Source organism: Eschscholzia californica, unplaced genomic scaffold, assembly GCF_041429995.1.
Source record: "Eschscholzia californica isolate CP2 unplaced genomic scaffold, dmEscCali1.0.p SCAF_2, whole genome shotgun sequence".
Lineage (NCBI taxonomy): Eukaryota > Viridiplantae > Streptophyta > Magnoliopsida > Ranunculales > Papaveraceae > Eschscholzia > Eschscholzia californica.
Window position 1 is genome coordinate 52,788,481 of NW_028238309.1, and position 13,643 is coordinate 52,802,123.

General features: G+C 34.9%; 2 protein-coding genes across 2 annotated transcripts; one reads left to right on the forward strand and one right to left on the reverse strand.

Moving 5' to 3' along the window:
- Positions 1-3,712: 3,712 nt before the first annotated feature.
- Positions 3,713-8,514, forward strand: LOC147558946 (uncharacterized). Its single transcript, XM_086660701.1, has 7 exons — positions 3,713-4,262; positions 5,194-5,246; positions 5,318-5,363; positions 6,351-6,428; positions 7,217-7,336; positions 7,989-8,068; positions 8,196-8,514. Exons 1-7 carry the CDS (start codon positions 3,918-3,920, stop codon positions 8,302-8,304), a joined length of 831 nt encoding a protein of 276 aa, XP_086516827.1. The 5' UTR covers positions 3,713-3,917; the 3' UTR covers positions 8,305-8,514.
- A 3,037-nt stretch (positions 8,515-11,551) lies between these two features.
- LOC147558947 (homeobox-leucine zipper protein HAT14-like) lies at positions 11,552-13,389 on the reverse strand. The gene is made up of 4 exons (XM_086660700.1): positions 12,841-13,389; positions 12,428-12,747; positions 12,246-12,325; positions 11,552-12,146 (listed from the first exon to the last, which is right to left on the reverse strand). The coding sequence occupies exons 1-4, from the start codon at positions 13,118-13,120 to the stop codon at positions 11,825-11,827; spliced, it is 1,002 nt and encodes a 333-aa protein (XP_086516826.1). The 5' UTR covers positions 13,121-13,389; the 3' UTR covers positions 11,552-11,824.
- Positions 13,390-13,643: the final 254 nt, after the last annotated feature.

Here is a 13,643-nt window from a genome sequence, read left to right on the forward strand (position 1 = left end):
TATCTTTAGTAAACATAATAGTGTAAAAAATTAAACTACTTAAGAAAACACTAAACCTTAGATGTAATATCCTTAATTAACATAAAAGAAACTTCTTTCACAAAAACAACGCTAAATCTAAACTACGCCTAAATGGGAAGATGATCAGTAGCTAAAGTTGATGCATCGTTTTCAATATGGCATATATCTGATTCAATATAAATATATTGAAAAATGGCATATATCTAATTCATTATAAATATATTGAAAATTTCAACTAAAGAGTGAAGATACTTAACTTTACCTTCGAGGCTTCGACACAGACAGTTCTTAAGGATTCAACCAAGGCATCTTTTGGTATATGTTAGTTAATTTAGCACTTTAAGACGTCGCAATTAAGAATTACAACTCTTTTATTGATTCTCCTTAATACTTAGTACAGAGATGATGTCTAACTAGAAAAATAAATTAGTCTAAAATAGTGCTTAAAGAAGATTCTGATCCCTTTCAGCATCCTTAGCAATCTTGGCTTCTGCTCCCTCTTCGATCCCTTCTCCTTTAGCCAAATACTTAGTTCCCGTTTGCTCTTGTGCATTCACAATGATAGGGCATTAGGTATCTCATACCAAGTTGGGAATTTTCAGTATTTGATAAATTAATTTTCAATACCTGAAGTGGAAATTAGTATTCCATTCTTCGTGTCCTCCAAGAACTTAAGGCAGTTTCTTTTTCAATGGCCCTTGTCATCGTCGTGGAAACATTTAGCATCAGAAAGGGAAACTTTGTTCTTGGATTTAGCATTTTTGCCTTCTCCTTCGAACGTCGGTTTCATCTTTTGCCTTCTGTTCTTCCGAACCATAAGATTTCATATATTGGATCAGGGATTTACAAATGAGCTAGATGTCTCAGACTATCTAATTTCTGAATTGGATGTTATTTCGACTGCCAAAGATGAAGAGCATGAAAATGATGATCAATCGAGGGCAGAAACAGAATTAATAACTTCTTGGACATTGGAATCAATAGAGAAATATATTCTGGAGGATCCCTTTAACATGGAAGTCCAAACCATTGGTCGACAAACTGAGGATTTATCTTCAAAGACGTCGAGAATGGAACGGTTTGAAACTACTGGGAAATTATTGGATATGCGCCTCGAGGAAGGGAGACCACTAGGCCATCATGTTTTGCGAATGATTGGACTCTTTCCAAAACTGAAAAGGCTGGGTTCTCCGTTTGGCCTAAGTGAGGCTAATGACATCATCTTCCATTCGCTTCATAAAGGTTTTACACATTCTGGATGTGCTACTACATGAATGGATGGACCAAGCCCTTAGAAGAGCTTCTTTGAAAGGTGAATATATTAAGACACAAAAGTTTCATTACAGTACAAATTTGAAAGAAAATGACGTACATATTTCCAGAATTTCGATCTATTCTATTTTCTTACTCACTTGGCCAATTTATCTGCTTGAGTATTTTGACTTCGGTTAGTGTAGTTGAACTTGATGTTGTTGAGTTTGTTCCTGATGGTTTTGATTTGTCTGATGTGGATCTTTGATTGCTATTGAATATTGTGTCTGGGGTTTTTCATATGTCGAATTAGATTGATGTTGTCACTTTCGATGATAATGTCTTGGTGGTTGTGTTCCTCTGCCCATTGAATACCTTTTAGGATTGTTATTGCTTCACATTAGACAAATCAAATTTTATATGCTCGAAGACTTTTTTTATGCCCAAAATCACAACCTTTTTTATCCACGTCTTGCTTTGGTCCAAAAATTTGGATTGTGTGATTGAAGTGAATTTTAGGATTTTTGTTGTTTAGACTCATGTATCTAACTCATCTAAGTGACTGATTCGAACTGATTCTAGATTCATTCAAGTTTGACTTAAGATAACTTTGAATTAAGAATCTATTACCACAAATAACATAAAATAATTGTTATGACATTTTCTCTGCAACAGAAAGGTCCTAAATTCAATTCACTAGAAGTGCGAATCAGAATACGATTTAAAATAAAATTGTAAGTTGGACTTTAGAGCCCTTGCGCGAACGTGTTTGTGTATCAATATCTTGAAATGACTATCATAATCCATATAAAAAAAATATTTGTTATACTCTTCAAAAGCAAACATGGAGTAAGTGCTATAGCCTATAAGTAATTTTATACAATAAAAATGAATAAAATAATAAATAGACTTAACCGTATAAGTTATAATCAAGCACGAAAGCTCTCCCAGCTCGTGACCGTATAGGTAAGTATAGCAAACTCTTACACTTGTCCTAATTGTTCTGACATAGAAACCATTGCACATGCTTTTTTACATTGTCCGTTAACGAATAATATTTGGTTTTACTTCAACATCATCTCGACTAATGTTGAATCTTTAGCAGATTGGATTTTCTCTTGGCAGGATCAAAACCAAACCAATTGCACTCCGAACGACATCCACTTTGTTACCATTTTTATGGCACATCTGGAAAACTAGATGCGATCATTACTTCCAGCATACAATTAATAGTACTCGGTCGGTGATAAACTTGATTATGGAATTCCCAAAAACCACCAAAGCTCCTACAAAACTTGTCCCTGCTAGTCAGGAGAAATGATAACCCCCTATTACTCCCTACTTAAAAATAAATGTTGATGTTTTTTTTACTAATATCAATACAAATATAGGCACCAGTCTGATAGTACACAATGCTCAATCAAATTTTGTGGAGGCAAAAGTAACAGCGACAAGAGCAAGAAACAATGAGGAAAGTGAAGCCACTGCAATCCTGAATGGACTCTTGTGGGCAGAGGAAAACAATAAAAAAAAACTATCATTTTAGAAAGCGACATCAATCTCATGCATCATCTGAAGAACACGAGACACAAAATACAATGGCAATCGAAGATCCACATCCAGAAAATTAGAGAAAACAAAAAGATATTAGACGGCGTCAAATTCAACTACACTAAAAGAACTCTACATATTCAAGCTGACAAACTAGCAAAATGGGCTCGCAAGAAGAATAGATCGAAGATCTGGAATAATGTTCCTTACTTTCTAGTAAATATGTATTACAATAATACTCTTGTTTCTTAATATTATTTCACATTGGCCAGTGTTTTGGGGAAATCAGTAAAGTTTCCGCGGCAATAAGTTTTGGGTGAAAACAAACTTTTTTGTTTCCTCCAAACATCACCCTTTCAATTTTTTATTTTTTCTTCTTCTCCTCTACCTCAACTAGAACTCCGGCGACTTCCAGCGAACTCCGACGGAACTAACCATTAACACTGGTGACCCTCTCTCTCTTCCCTTTCTCCCTCTCTCTCTCTCTCTCTCTTCATCCCTTTCTCTCTCTCTCTCTCTCTCTTCTGCCTCTCTCTATTCTCAGACGAAGGTATCCTTCCTTCGTCTGGTTTTCCCGGTGAAGGGACCATTCCCTTCACAGGAATTTAGAGAGAGAGAAAGGAGAAAATAGAGAGAGAGAAGAGAGAGAGAGAGAGAAAGAGAGAAAGGGGGAGAGAGAAGATGATGATGTCGCCGGCCGTCGCCAGCAACATCCTGCCGGCGACTTCTGGGATGCGTTTGGTTTGCGTTTTTTTGGTTTTGCACCGTCTTCCCCAGAAATTTTTCTGCTTTCCCCAAAGCGGTGGCCTTTCACATTTCAACAAAAAAAAAAAAGTTATAATCAAGCAAAACAGTGGCGATATATAACAGCATCTGGAAATAATGCAACGTATAAATAAATTCGGGTATCTAAAAAATGCAACTTTGATTTCAAAACAAATCAAATTCTCTCTCTAAAACCAAAACCCCCTCCCGCCAATCCGCCATTATCATCTTCTTCTTCAAGTTCAGATCTTTATCAATCACTTCTCTTCTTCAATTTCACTACTATTGATTCACACCCCAGATTCATTCTAGATCAATCACTTCCTATCATGGCCCCCAAACCCTCTAATCCTCCCAAAATCCAAGACCAACTACCCTCAGGAGCACCTCCTCCTCCTTCCTTTCCACAATCTCTACCCTACCCAGTTTCTTCTTCTGGTCGAGGCTTCATCCCTAAAAATCTCCGACCACCACAACCACAATCGACTGATCAATTGGTTACTGTTGCTAATTCAGGTGGAATTCCGTCTCGTCCGAGTCTCGTAATGCCTGAGTATACTCGACGTTATTTTTCTCCATTCAACCCCCATGTTCACTTTATGGATCCGCCATCTCAAATTGGATCTCGTCCTATGGGTACTGCCGTCACTCTTCCTCCTGGCCTTCGTCCAAAGGTTTCATCTTTTTCTGCCCTAACAAGTTCTTTTGATTTTCATCTTCTAGGTTTTGTCTTGTATTCTTTTGTTTTGTTGATTCAGTAATTTCTAGTCTTTTCATTTAGGTTAGTTTCATTTATTCAATTACATCATATAAAGATTATGGGAGTAGAAGTAATGGAGAACTTAAGCTCTTTTATCTTCTTACTTGGAGCTCATTGAGTTTTTGATGCAAGTTCTAGAAATAAGATTTGAATCTTTAGTCTTTAGATAGACAACCAACAATTTAAGGGTTCTGAGTTGATAGATGCTTAGAAGGGTTTTCGTGAGTCCGAATAAAGCGCTGTAAACAATGTCTGAAACAAATTGCAAAAGGAGATGCAATGGTGCACCTACGTGATGATAACTTATTTATTTGATTCTTTAAATGTAAATTGGCTTGTGGGTCAACCGTTGTTACATTGGTTGGTATTTTATAGTCATAAGTCATAACAAGATTATGTGCAAGTACACACAAGATGTTCGTAGATATTCTCACATGAAGCCCGCCGGATTGATAGGGGCTTTGGGAGTATCCGAGTATTCTACATGGAAAATTATACTTAAAGTAAGTACCGGTATGCTACATCGTGAAAAAGGAAAAACTAAGGGATGCATTGTGGTTGGTTCACATTCAGCATTCCCACTGCTACTTAACCTAAAAAGTGAGTGGCATTTAACCCAAAAGAGGATCCAATCAATGATTAAGCCAATTACTCATTCTTAGGCTCAGTGATGACTTTCCGTATTTTTTATTTTTTAAGTTCTTATGGTCTATTTGTATTCATATGCACTCATCATTTTGTGTTCAAGATTTGCTTTTAAGTAATTTATACGTCATCTTCAGCTACAAAACTTTCATGTGCCTTTGGTTCCCTCTAACATCTTTTTTGCTTTTGTGCTGTATTAGGATGCTCCATTTCCATCCGCATCTTCTGATTTTAATGGCTCTAGTGACATAAGGTAAATTTGTTCATATAAACAATTCATCGCAAACTGTCTGCAATGAATAATCTGAATTATGTTATCTACAGGGATAAAAATAGAGACGATGCTTTTGTTACAGTTAATGATCGAAAAGTAAGTATACGGTCTTGTTTATGTTATTTCTATTGTTTACTTTATTAATTGGTTACCATGTACAATCATATGATAACTGTAAAAAATTTGTGAGGTTTTTGCTTATTTACTTGCAATTTTTTCTGATTCGGGGAACATCAAAGAAGTCTCGTGATAAAATTTATTTGAGCTACAGACTTCTACTGGTAGTGATTTTGAGTTGGAATCTCAGAAAATTGATGTAGCTTTATGCAAATTTTTGGAATTTAAGTAAGTACCAGTCTTTTCTGGCGGGGCTGGATTTTAGAATGAATTTGTTTTATAAGTTTCTACATTCTTTAAAGAGTTTTGTCATGGTTTTTAAACTCCCCCTTTCTTCTAATTAGCAAAATCTTTATGTAATCTCCTAATTCTAGCATTCGTTTACTCATTTTAACTCTTTATGTAATCTCCTAATTCTAGCATTCGTTTACTCATTATAACTCTTTAAGTCATTCTCAGTTTATCCATCCGACACTGGTATGCCACTCTAGGTGTCTGAGATGGTGGTGGAAAATATGTAATTTGAGATATGACAGTCTTTCAGTCTGTAAATGTAAACTTTCTTGCCTTGGTTATTAGGTCTTTCATTTTAATTCAATTGCTTAAACTTAGTTCTGGGTCGACCGTTGATACGTTATACGTAGGAGATGTTAAGCATTATCTTATTATCCTACACGACCGTATAGCTACACGTAATACATTCATAGAAATTTTTACATTGTACCTACTAAAGTGACTGCGAGTATTTGAGATGAAAAAAGAATACTAGAGTGGAGTATCCATGTAACATATCCACATCCATTGTCTTCCATCGTTTTTGAGCATTCAATAATCTTTTAAGCATATAGCTACTTTCATACTGTCTGCTTTAGTTCCTGTAAATGGTAGGTGATTCTATACTCATGAAATATCTTATGCGGTCAAACTCAGACATGATATTAACATTTTTTTTTGATACATTTATAGGTTGGATTAGCAGATGGTGCTTCTTTATATGCACTTTGTAGGTCATGGGTGCGAAATGGATTGCCACAAGAAAGTCAGGTTTGCTTGTCACATACTCTTGGATGAATATTTCCTTTTCCTCGGACCATATTAGTTTCTTAGAATATCTTTACTTCATGGGTAAATCTCTAACCTTGTTTGAATTTATTACTTACCAAATCTAAATTATTCGCCCCATTTTTGCGCTTAACTACTGTATCTAACATTCATTACGTAAGACAAACTGAAGCAACAACTCCATTTATGGCCCTTCAACCAAGGAAAGATAAAAAGAAAATTGAAGGAAGCTGCAATAGTTTTCAAGTGTACAGATTATTTTCATTCCCCTTTGTGAACTTCTCTTGAATAGCTTTCTCAGACCGTTTCACTTTTTCTTCCTGTGCATGTCTCATCTGGATCTGGAGGTTTAAGACACACCTTATCTCCTCATATCCATGCTATTATCGCAGATATCATAAGGATGGGAATAGTGTTTTGCGGATAGTGAGATACTAGATGTAACTAATAAGTGATATCAACATTAAATACCACCATTTATCTGGGTCATGAAATTGCGCGTGTTCTTGGGTGTATAAAGACATTGTCTGGACTGGGTGTTATTTTTCTTGTGATAAGCATGCCGATTTGTACATGTAATTGCATATCTAGAGATGAAGTTAAACATGCCTATAGGTTCTCCATTTTGATGCAACTTCTATGTCAGCCTATGGTCTATACTTAGTTATTGTTGGCTTGGTTATAGGAGTCACAAGTAATCAATGTGATTTTTCCAACTTCAACAAATGCTATGCGTGTACTTCTGACTTTATAAAAATTGTTGTTGGCAGCCACAAATTGGGGAAGGGATAAAGCTCCTTCCTAGACCCTTGCCCGCTGCCTCTGCTGACACTGATATGTCAAAAAGAAATGGAAGTGGTGATGCAGATGGAGATGAGGAAAAAGAAGAGGTTGGTTTACTGATAATTGCTTTAAACTATTTGATGTAGCAATGTAGTATGAGTCTTAAAGTACAGCTGCATTATTTATTTAGTTAGTTATTGTCGAATAAGAGCCAAAAAGAAGAAGTGAAAGTGGTGATGAAGATGAGGAAAAAGAAAACATCGTTTCTCTGATAAGTACTATGATTTGTTAAATGTAGTTGGTTAGAAAGAGTTAATGATCCGTGGTAGGCTTTTATTGAACTTTAGGTTGAAGTACGTGATCCATTCAAAAGTCATGCCAAAGAGCAAAATCCTATTTCCAAGTCAACAATGTTTTGAATCTAAAAGTAGAGATAAGTCTTTTCTATCTCCAAGGAAGAATTATAACATTTGGAGAAGGGTAGATATCTTGTTATGAAGGGGAGACCTTTTTCTTTTGTGATGCTTCGACGATTTTCTCCCATATTTCTGAATCTAAAACTGAATCTAGTCTATGGCTCTCGAGCCTTCTACATTTCAGTATTCAGAATTTAGATGGTTGGGTACTCGTATAGTCGTATGGGACACCGAGTCATTCATTAATACTTAATTTTTATCTTGGGTAATTTTATCCATTTTCAAATTATTATCTGTATTGTGGTTTGAGAAAACATCTTGATTTGCATGAAAATTTATGCAGGATGGAGGTTCTGTCGAGCATTTATCTACCAATGAATTGTTACAGAGACATGTAAAGCATGCTAGAAAGGTTCGGGCACGGTGAGTTTCTCATTAACTTGTGCCTTCTAATTTCGCAAGTATCTAATAGATTTAGCCGTTACATTTATTTAGGCTTGTGGACAATCTTGTTGGTTGGAATATGATTTATTGCTACATATGATTTCAGATTAAGGGAAGAACGACTACAAAGAATTGAACGGTATAAACAGAGGCTTGCCCTTCTACTTCCTTCACCGGTTGAGCATTTCAGAAATGATACCGCGCCTGGAGGCTAATAAAGAAGACTCAGAGTCCTACCATCCCCGAGGACAGAATTGTGAACCAAATAATCTTCCCCTAGGTATTTCTTCCTCACATTTTCTTTCCCATTGCTTTCGTGATTTACATTGCACACTAATTTTATAAGCGAGATTGCTAGCCCGACCTTGATATGAAATTTCTAATCAAGTTATTGCTTTAAATAAATGATAGTTTTGTTGCGTGAATAAGCTGTCTTTTCTCTTTAAGCGGCCTATATGTCGTGTTTTAAGTAGTGTTCATTTTTCCATAAGTCAGATATGAAATCTTACTCGAGTCTGAACTGACTCGAGTCAAATTTCAGAATTTGATTGCTTGAATCGTCAAAATGGCTTATTTTGGACCATTAGAGTCGGACGATTCAAATACAGATATAGAGAAGAAACAAATTACATTAGTTTTTCCGATGGCTCTAAAGATTTTCAATATCTACCATGTATTATGTGGTTGATATGTTGGTATGTACATAAATGGTTGCAGAGCTTCTGTAGGTACAAATAGTTTAACAAAAATAAATTTTATCGGCACTACAACTTTTTTACAAAGCCAAATCAACCCTAATATTGGCAGGCACACCTAAAACGACTCAATCTTATTTCATTTGTTTTATCGTATTTTATCCAATAATGAATAGAATTTGTCATCTGATAAAAATAATATTTATATGTGAAATGAAAATAACCCATGAAAAAATCATTGAACTGAAATAGAATAAAAATAATTAGGTCATCTGCTTTTCTTAATCCATAATCCTACCTCTTCATTATTTGTTGAAGAGAACAGTCGGTCATATTATATTGTATTAGTACCTCATGAATTTAAACAAATTAATTCTATCAACTTCATAGATTTATCTCATTTTTAAATGCTTAGTTAATCATCTTTAGGGTCGGAAATTGTTGTACCACAAGTAAAATAATTGTTTTTTACTGACCTCCCAATACTATTTAAAACACTTCTCCCCATGTTTTTTGGTGATTTTTCAAAAATTTGTGGGACCTTTTATCGGTGAACAAGAAAAAAATCGGGTAAAAAATGTGGGTGATTTTTTAAATGCTTAGTTAAACACTTCTACCACCATTTCTTTTCTTCATTCCAACTAAAATCGCTTGTAGATTGTTATTGCCAACAATCCTTGAGAATTTCTTATCTTGTTTCTCCCTTCCCGCCCCTTCATCTTCGACTACTACCACCACTTACCGTAATTTTCACTCGGTCTGTACAATTTCTCCCCTTGTTCACTTGTTTTTCTCTCTTTGTCTCTCCCCTTGTTCACTTGTTTCTCCCTTCCCGCGCCTCCATCTTCGACTACTACCACCACTTATTGTTATTTTCACTCTGTTTGTTCAATTTCTCCCCTTGTTCACTTGTCTCTCTCTTTATCTCCTCGAGGAGGTGTTACAACGTAGTTTGGAGAAATCACCTATGCAAGAATGCAATCTAGTTTGGGCTTTTTCCCAAATCGGATTGGGTGTTTCAGCAAAAGAGACCCTCCTCTTCACCAGAACAGAAAGGAAATAGGAGAGATAAATGGTGGAAGTGGTGGTGGTCCGAGAGCTAAAGGGTCGACTATGATCTAATTTTGTCGCGATCTCTGCTGGTGTGAAGAGGAAAAGTGGTGATGGGTTGGAGAAACGAATGTATTTTTCCCCCCAAAGTATTTGAGTCGCACAAAATTTCTTCCCTGTAACATCGAGCAAATCTATTAACTTTTACGGGAAAATTGAATATTCGACATCTGATCCGCATCCGTGTTCGAATTTTAAAACAATATTTGAAATTTCGGATACCGGATACGAATTCAAATATTTCTTATCAGATATCTGCTTATCGGACATTGGATACGGATACACTAATATTCGATCCGATAAATATCTGTATCCGATAACTAATATAAAAATAATAATAAATGTTTAGATTTATTCATCGTAATACATAAGATGTATGGTTGAGGTTTATTATTTAGATCTAATGGTTAAAAATTAAAAAGAAAGTTTAAAATTTTGATAAAGTTTCGGATATCGAATAATATCTGATATCCGTTAATATTATCGGATTCGGATATTGATTTATAATATCCGTCGGATTATTATCGTTATCGGATATCGGATAGCTTGTCGAATTTGGATACGGATATGTCTATATCCAATCCGATAAGTTACCATTTACAAGCCTACTTTTACCTACAGTTTAACTTGTCTTAATGGTTTTTAGTTTTCTGGAAATCTCAAATTCTAAGTGATTATAGTATTTTTTTTCTTTTCTTTTAGTACAGCTAGGACCATAGCTGAAATTCTAGTTGACATATTACCCTGTCCAATTGTGACGGTATGAAATGTAAAGAGACAAATCTAAATCCATATGCTATTTTCTTAAGTTATAGTACGATATGAATTGAATGTTATCTTTGGAACAAGACAAAGAAATGTCCTTAGTCGACTTAGTCCTGATGAGCAATCATTCACTTGTTCAGCTAGGGTAAAAGTAAAACCAAAATTTTACATGGAGACTGTAATACAAAGGTAGGTAAAACCATGCTTGGACATGATTTTTGAACCTAATATAATTTTTGCAAGTATATATGAATTAGTATGCATGTGGAGGGAAAATTTTCACATCACTTATTTTTATTAGTAATAGTACTTAATCATATTTATGCACACCAAACCATCATTGGTACTCTTGATAATACACAACATTTTCTACCCCACCGGACACCGATCATGTAACATTTTCCCATTTTTCAGTCGTGATGGTATGCCCGACACGAATCTCGATAGAATTCCGACAGGTTGACGTGTCGCACCAGGATCTGGAGAGAGAAATTTTCACTCTCTCTTTAAATCATGACCCAACACGTCAGTCAGTCGAAATTCGACATGAACACCCTCCAAATCCTGGCCCGACCCATCAACCCCAAGACTCACGGGGCATAGTCTCGTTTTCACATTTTGGAGTGACGTATTATAGAGGGGGCAAGAGTGCAAGACCCAACATTCCATCTGTTATAATATCATGGTTGTACTACTTTCTATTTTGTCAATTAACCAAGTAATAAAAGACAATAATGTCCCCTAGTTCCCTACAATATTCAACTTCCATGAAACATGAACCATGCTTAATCATTAGTAAAACAGATCCATCATCATTGATTGATTATAAATTAATGAAAAAGGTAAGATTTACTTACAAATTAGTAATATCCTACTAAATAAAAGAAAAAAAAACAACAAACAAAATCTTTTTCATATATTTTCTTTTCCAAATTTAATACAACCTGTCAAAAAGTTCAACCGACTAATCACCAAGGATTTTTTACTTTTCTCATTCCCCCCTTACTTTCTTTCTCAAAAAATCACTTCATACAAAACCAAGAAGAAGGAAACAAAATAAACCCATCTTCATTCAAAAAAAAAAAAAAAACAAATAATAAAAAACTAAATATTATGTTATTAACAAAATTGCCATTGATGACATGACTAAGAAATAAGTAAAATTCTATGAAGTAGTAGATGGGTGAGAATTAGATTGAAAGAAGGGATAGAATTTGGGTTTTTGGTTGAGAGAGAAAGTTGATGAGTTTGGGTTGTTGTTGGTGGTGGTGGTGGTGGTGGTGGTGGTGGTGTTAGTGGTGGCTACACGTTCACAAGAAGGGCACATAGTAAGAGTTGTTGCCGGAAGTTGCATATAATATGGATTAGAAGATTTTAAAGTTCTTAAATCTTGTAATTCTTTCTGTAATCTTCTGTTTTCTTCTGTTAATGTCTCACAACACTTCTTTAAATACTCACAATCAACCTCTGTTTGCTTCAATTTTGTCCTGTAAAAATTATTAATTGTTTCAAAACAAAATCAAAATCAAACAAAACCCATTAATGAAAAGTAAATGATTTGTAAAACCCCTAAATCAAAATCTCACCTTGCTCTTCTGTTTTGAAACCAGACTTCTACTTGTCTTGGTCTTAGGTTTAGCTGTTTTGCTAGAGCAATCTTTTGTTTCTACAGTTTAAAAACAAACAATAAATGGGTTAGTATTTAACATAACTCTCTCTCTCTCTCTCTAGAATAATTTTCTCTCTCTAGAAATTTGTTTGTTCTTACAGGGTTGAGGGTATTGTGTTCTTTGAAGCTTTCTTCAAGAAAAGCAGATTGTTCTTTTGAGAGTCTGAGTTTTTTTCTTGTTAGATTATTATCTTCTTCATCATCACTAGCTCTAGATGAACTTTTTTCAGTATCAACTTCATTTAATCCAGCAATTTCTGAATCTTTTTTACTTCCATTTCCATTTCTGCAAACAGAGAAATCAATCTGAAAAGATGAAACAGTACTATTTGGTGAAGAAATTGGAGCACCATCATCGATCTCTTCAGTTGATGGTAAACGATTAACATCAAATCCTCTTAATCCCACTTCAGAATTCCCTACAAAATTAACTCAAATCAATCAAACCCCTAAAAAAAGGAAAACAATAAAAACAGAGGAAAAAAAAATTGATTGTGATGATTTTTAGGTACCATTTTCAGAAATCCATGGAAACCCAGTTTGATTTCTAGTAGTAGAAGCTAAAGGAAGAAGATTAAGATGAAGAGATGGATCTACAGAAGAAACCCTTCTCTCATCTCTTTGTTCTTCATCATTTTTATCCAAGTTTTCTTCATCTCTACCATTATAATAACCAACACTTAAACCCATGCAAAACCCTAAACTCTTATTACTCATCTTATTATGATTCTTATCAGTAAACCCACTATATGTTCTTGTTGAAGCTTCTCCTAAGCTTAAACCCAACTCCATCCCTATTACCAGAGAATCTCAAAAGAGGAGATTTTAGAGAGAGAGAAAGAGAAAGTAGATTTTGTATTGGAAAGGAAACAGAGATCCTATCCAAATCCTGTTATATATATAAACACAAATACAAAGAGTTTGACCGACAACCAAAGGTTTACGACACACACGTGTGGAACAAGCTAAAGGAAAATAAAATTTTGTTTTCATCTTGAAATTCTCATGTGTGAGAATGCTCCAAGTTCATTGTTTCTTAGCCATCCATATATTGTTAGAGGACTCTCAATATACCCAGCCATATGACAATTTTATAGGGCTCGTATTATTATTCGTCCAAAGTGAACTTCACGTTTGTATCAGATATAAGTCTTTTCGTAGTTATTTGTAAGTCAAAGGTCTAACAAACGTTTTATTAGATAGTATAAATCTTTTAGTAGTTATTTGTTAGTCAAAAGTTGAGGTGGGCAAACGTTTAATAAACAAAATTTTACATTTGTTGAGGCAAACACAGACTGGGATACACATTGTCTCT

What these genes read in the sequence shown, in the direction of transcription:
- LOC147558946 (XM_086660701.1), top strand. Translation starts at nt 3,918, where the DNA reads ATGGCCCCCAAACCCTCTAATCCTCCCAAAATCCAAGACCAACTACCC. An exon ending in CTCCTGGCCTTCGTCCAAAG is followed by an intron (nt 4,263 to 5,193) that starts GTTTCATCTTTT and finishes GTGCTGTATTAG; the next exon opens with GATGCTCCATTTCCATCCGC. An exon ending in GAGATGAGGAAAAAGAAGAG is followed by an intron (nt 7,337 to 7,988) that starts GTTGGTTTACTG and finishes AAATTTATGCAG; the next exon opens with GATGGAGGTTCTGTCGAGCA.
- LOC147558947 (XM_086660700.1), bottom strand. Translation starts at nt 13,120, where the DNA reads ATGGAGTTGGGTTTAAGCTTAGGAGAAGCTTCAACAAGAACATATAGT. An exon ending in TCCATGGATTTCTGAAAATG is followed by an intron (nt 12,748 to 12,840) that starts GTACCTAAAAAT and finishes TTAATTTTGTAG; the next exon opens with GGAATTCTGAAGTGGGATTA. An exon ending in TTTCAAAACAGAAGAGCAAG is followed by an intron (nt 12,147 to 12,245) that starts GTGAGATTTTGA and finishes TAATTTTTACAG; the next exon opens with GACAAAATTGAAGCAAACAG.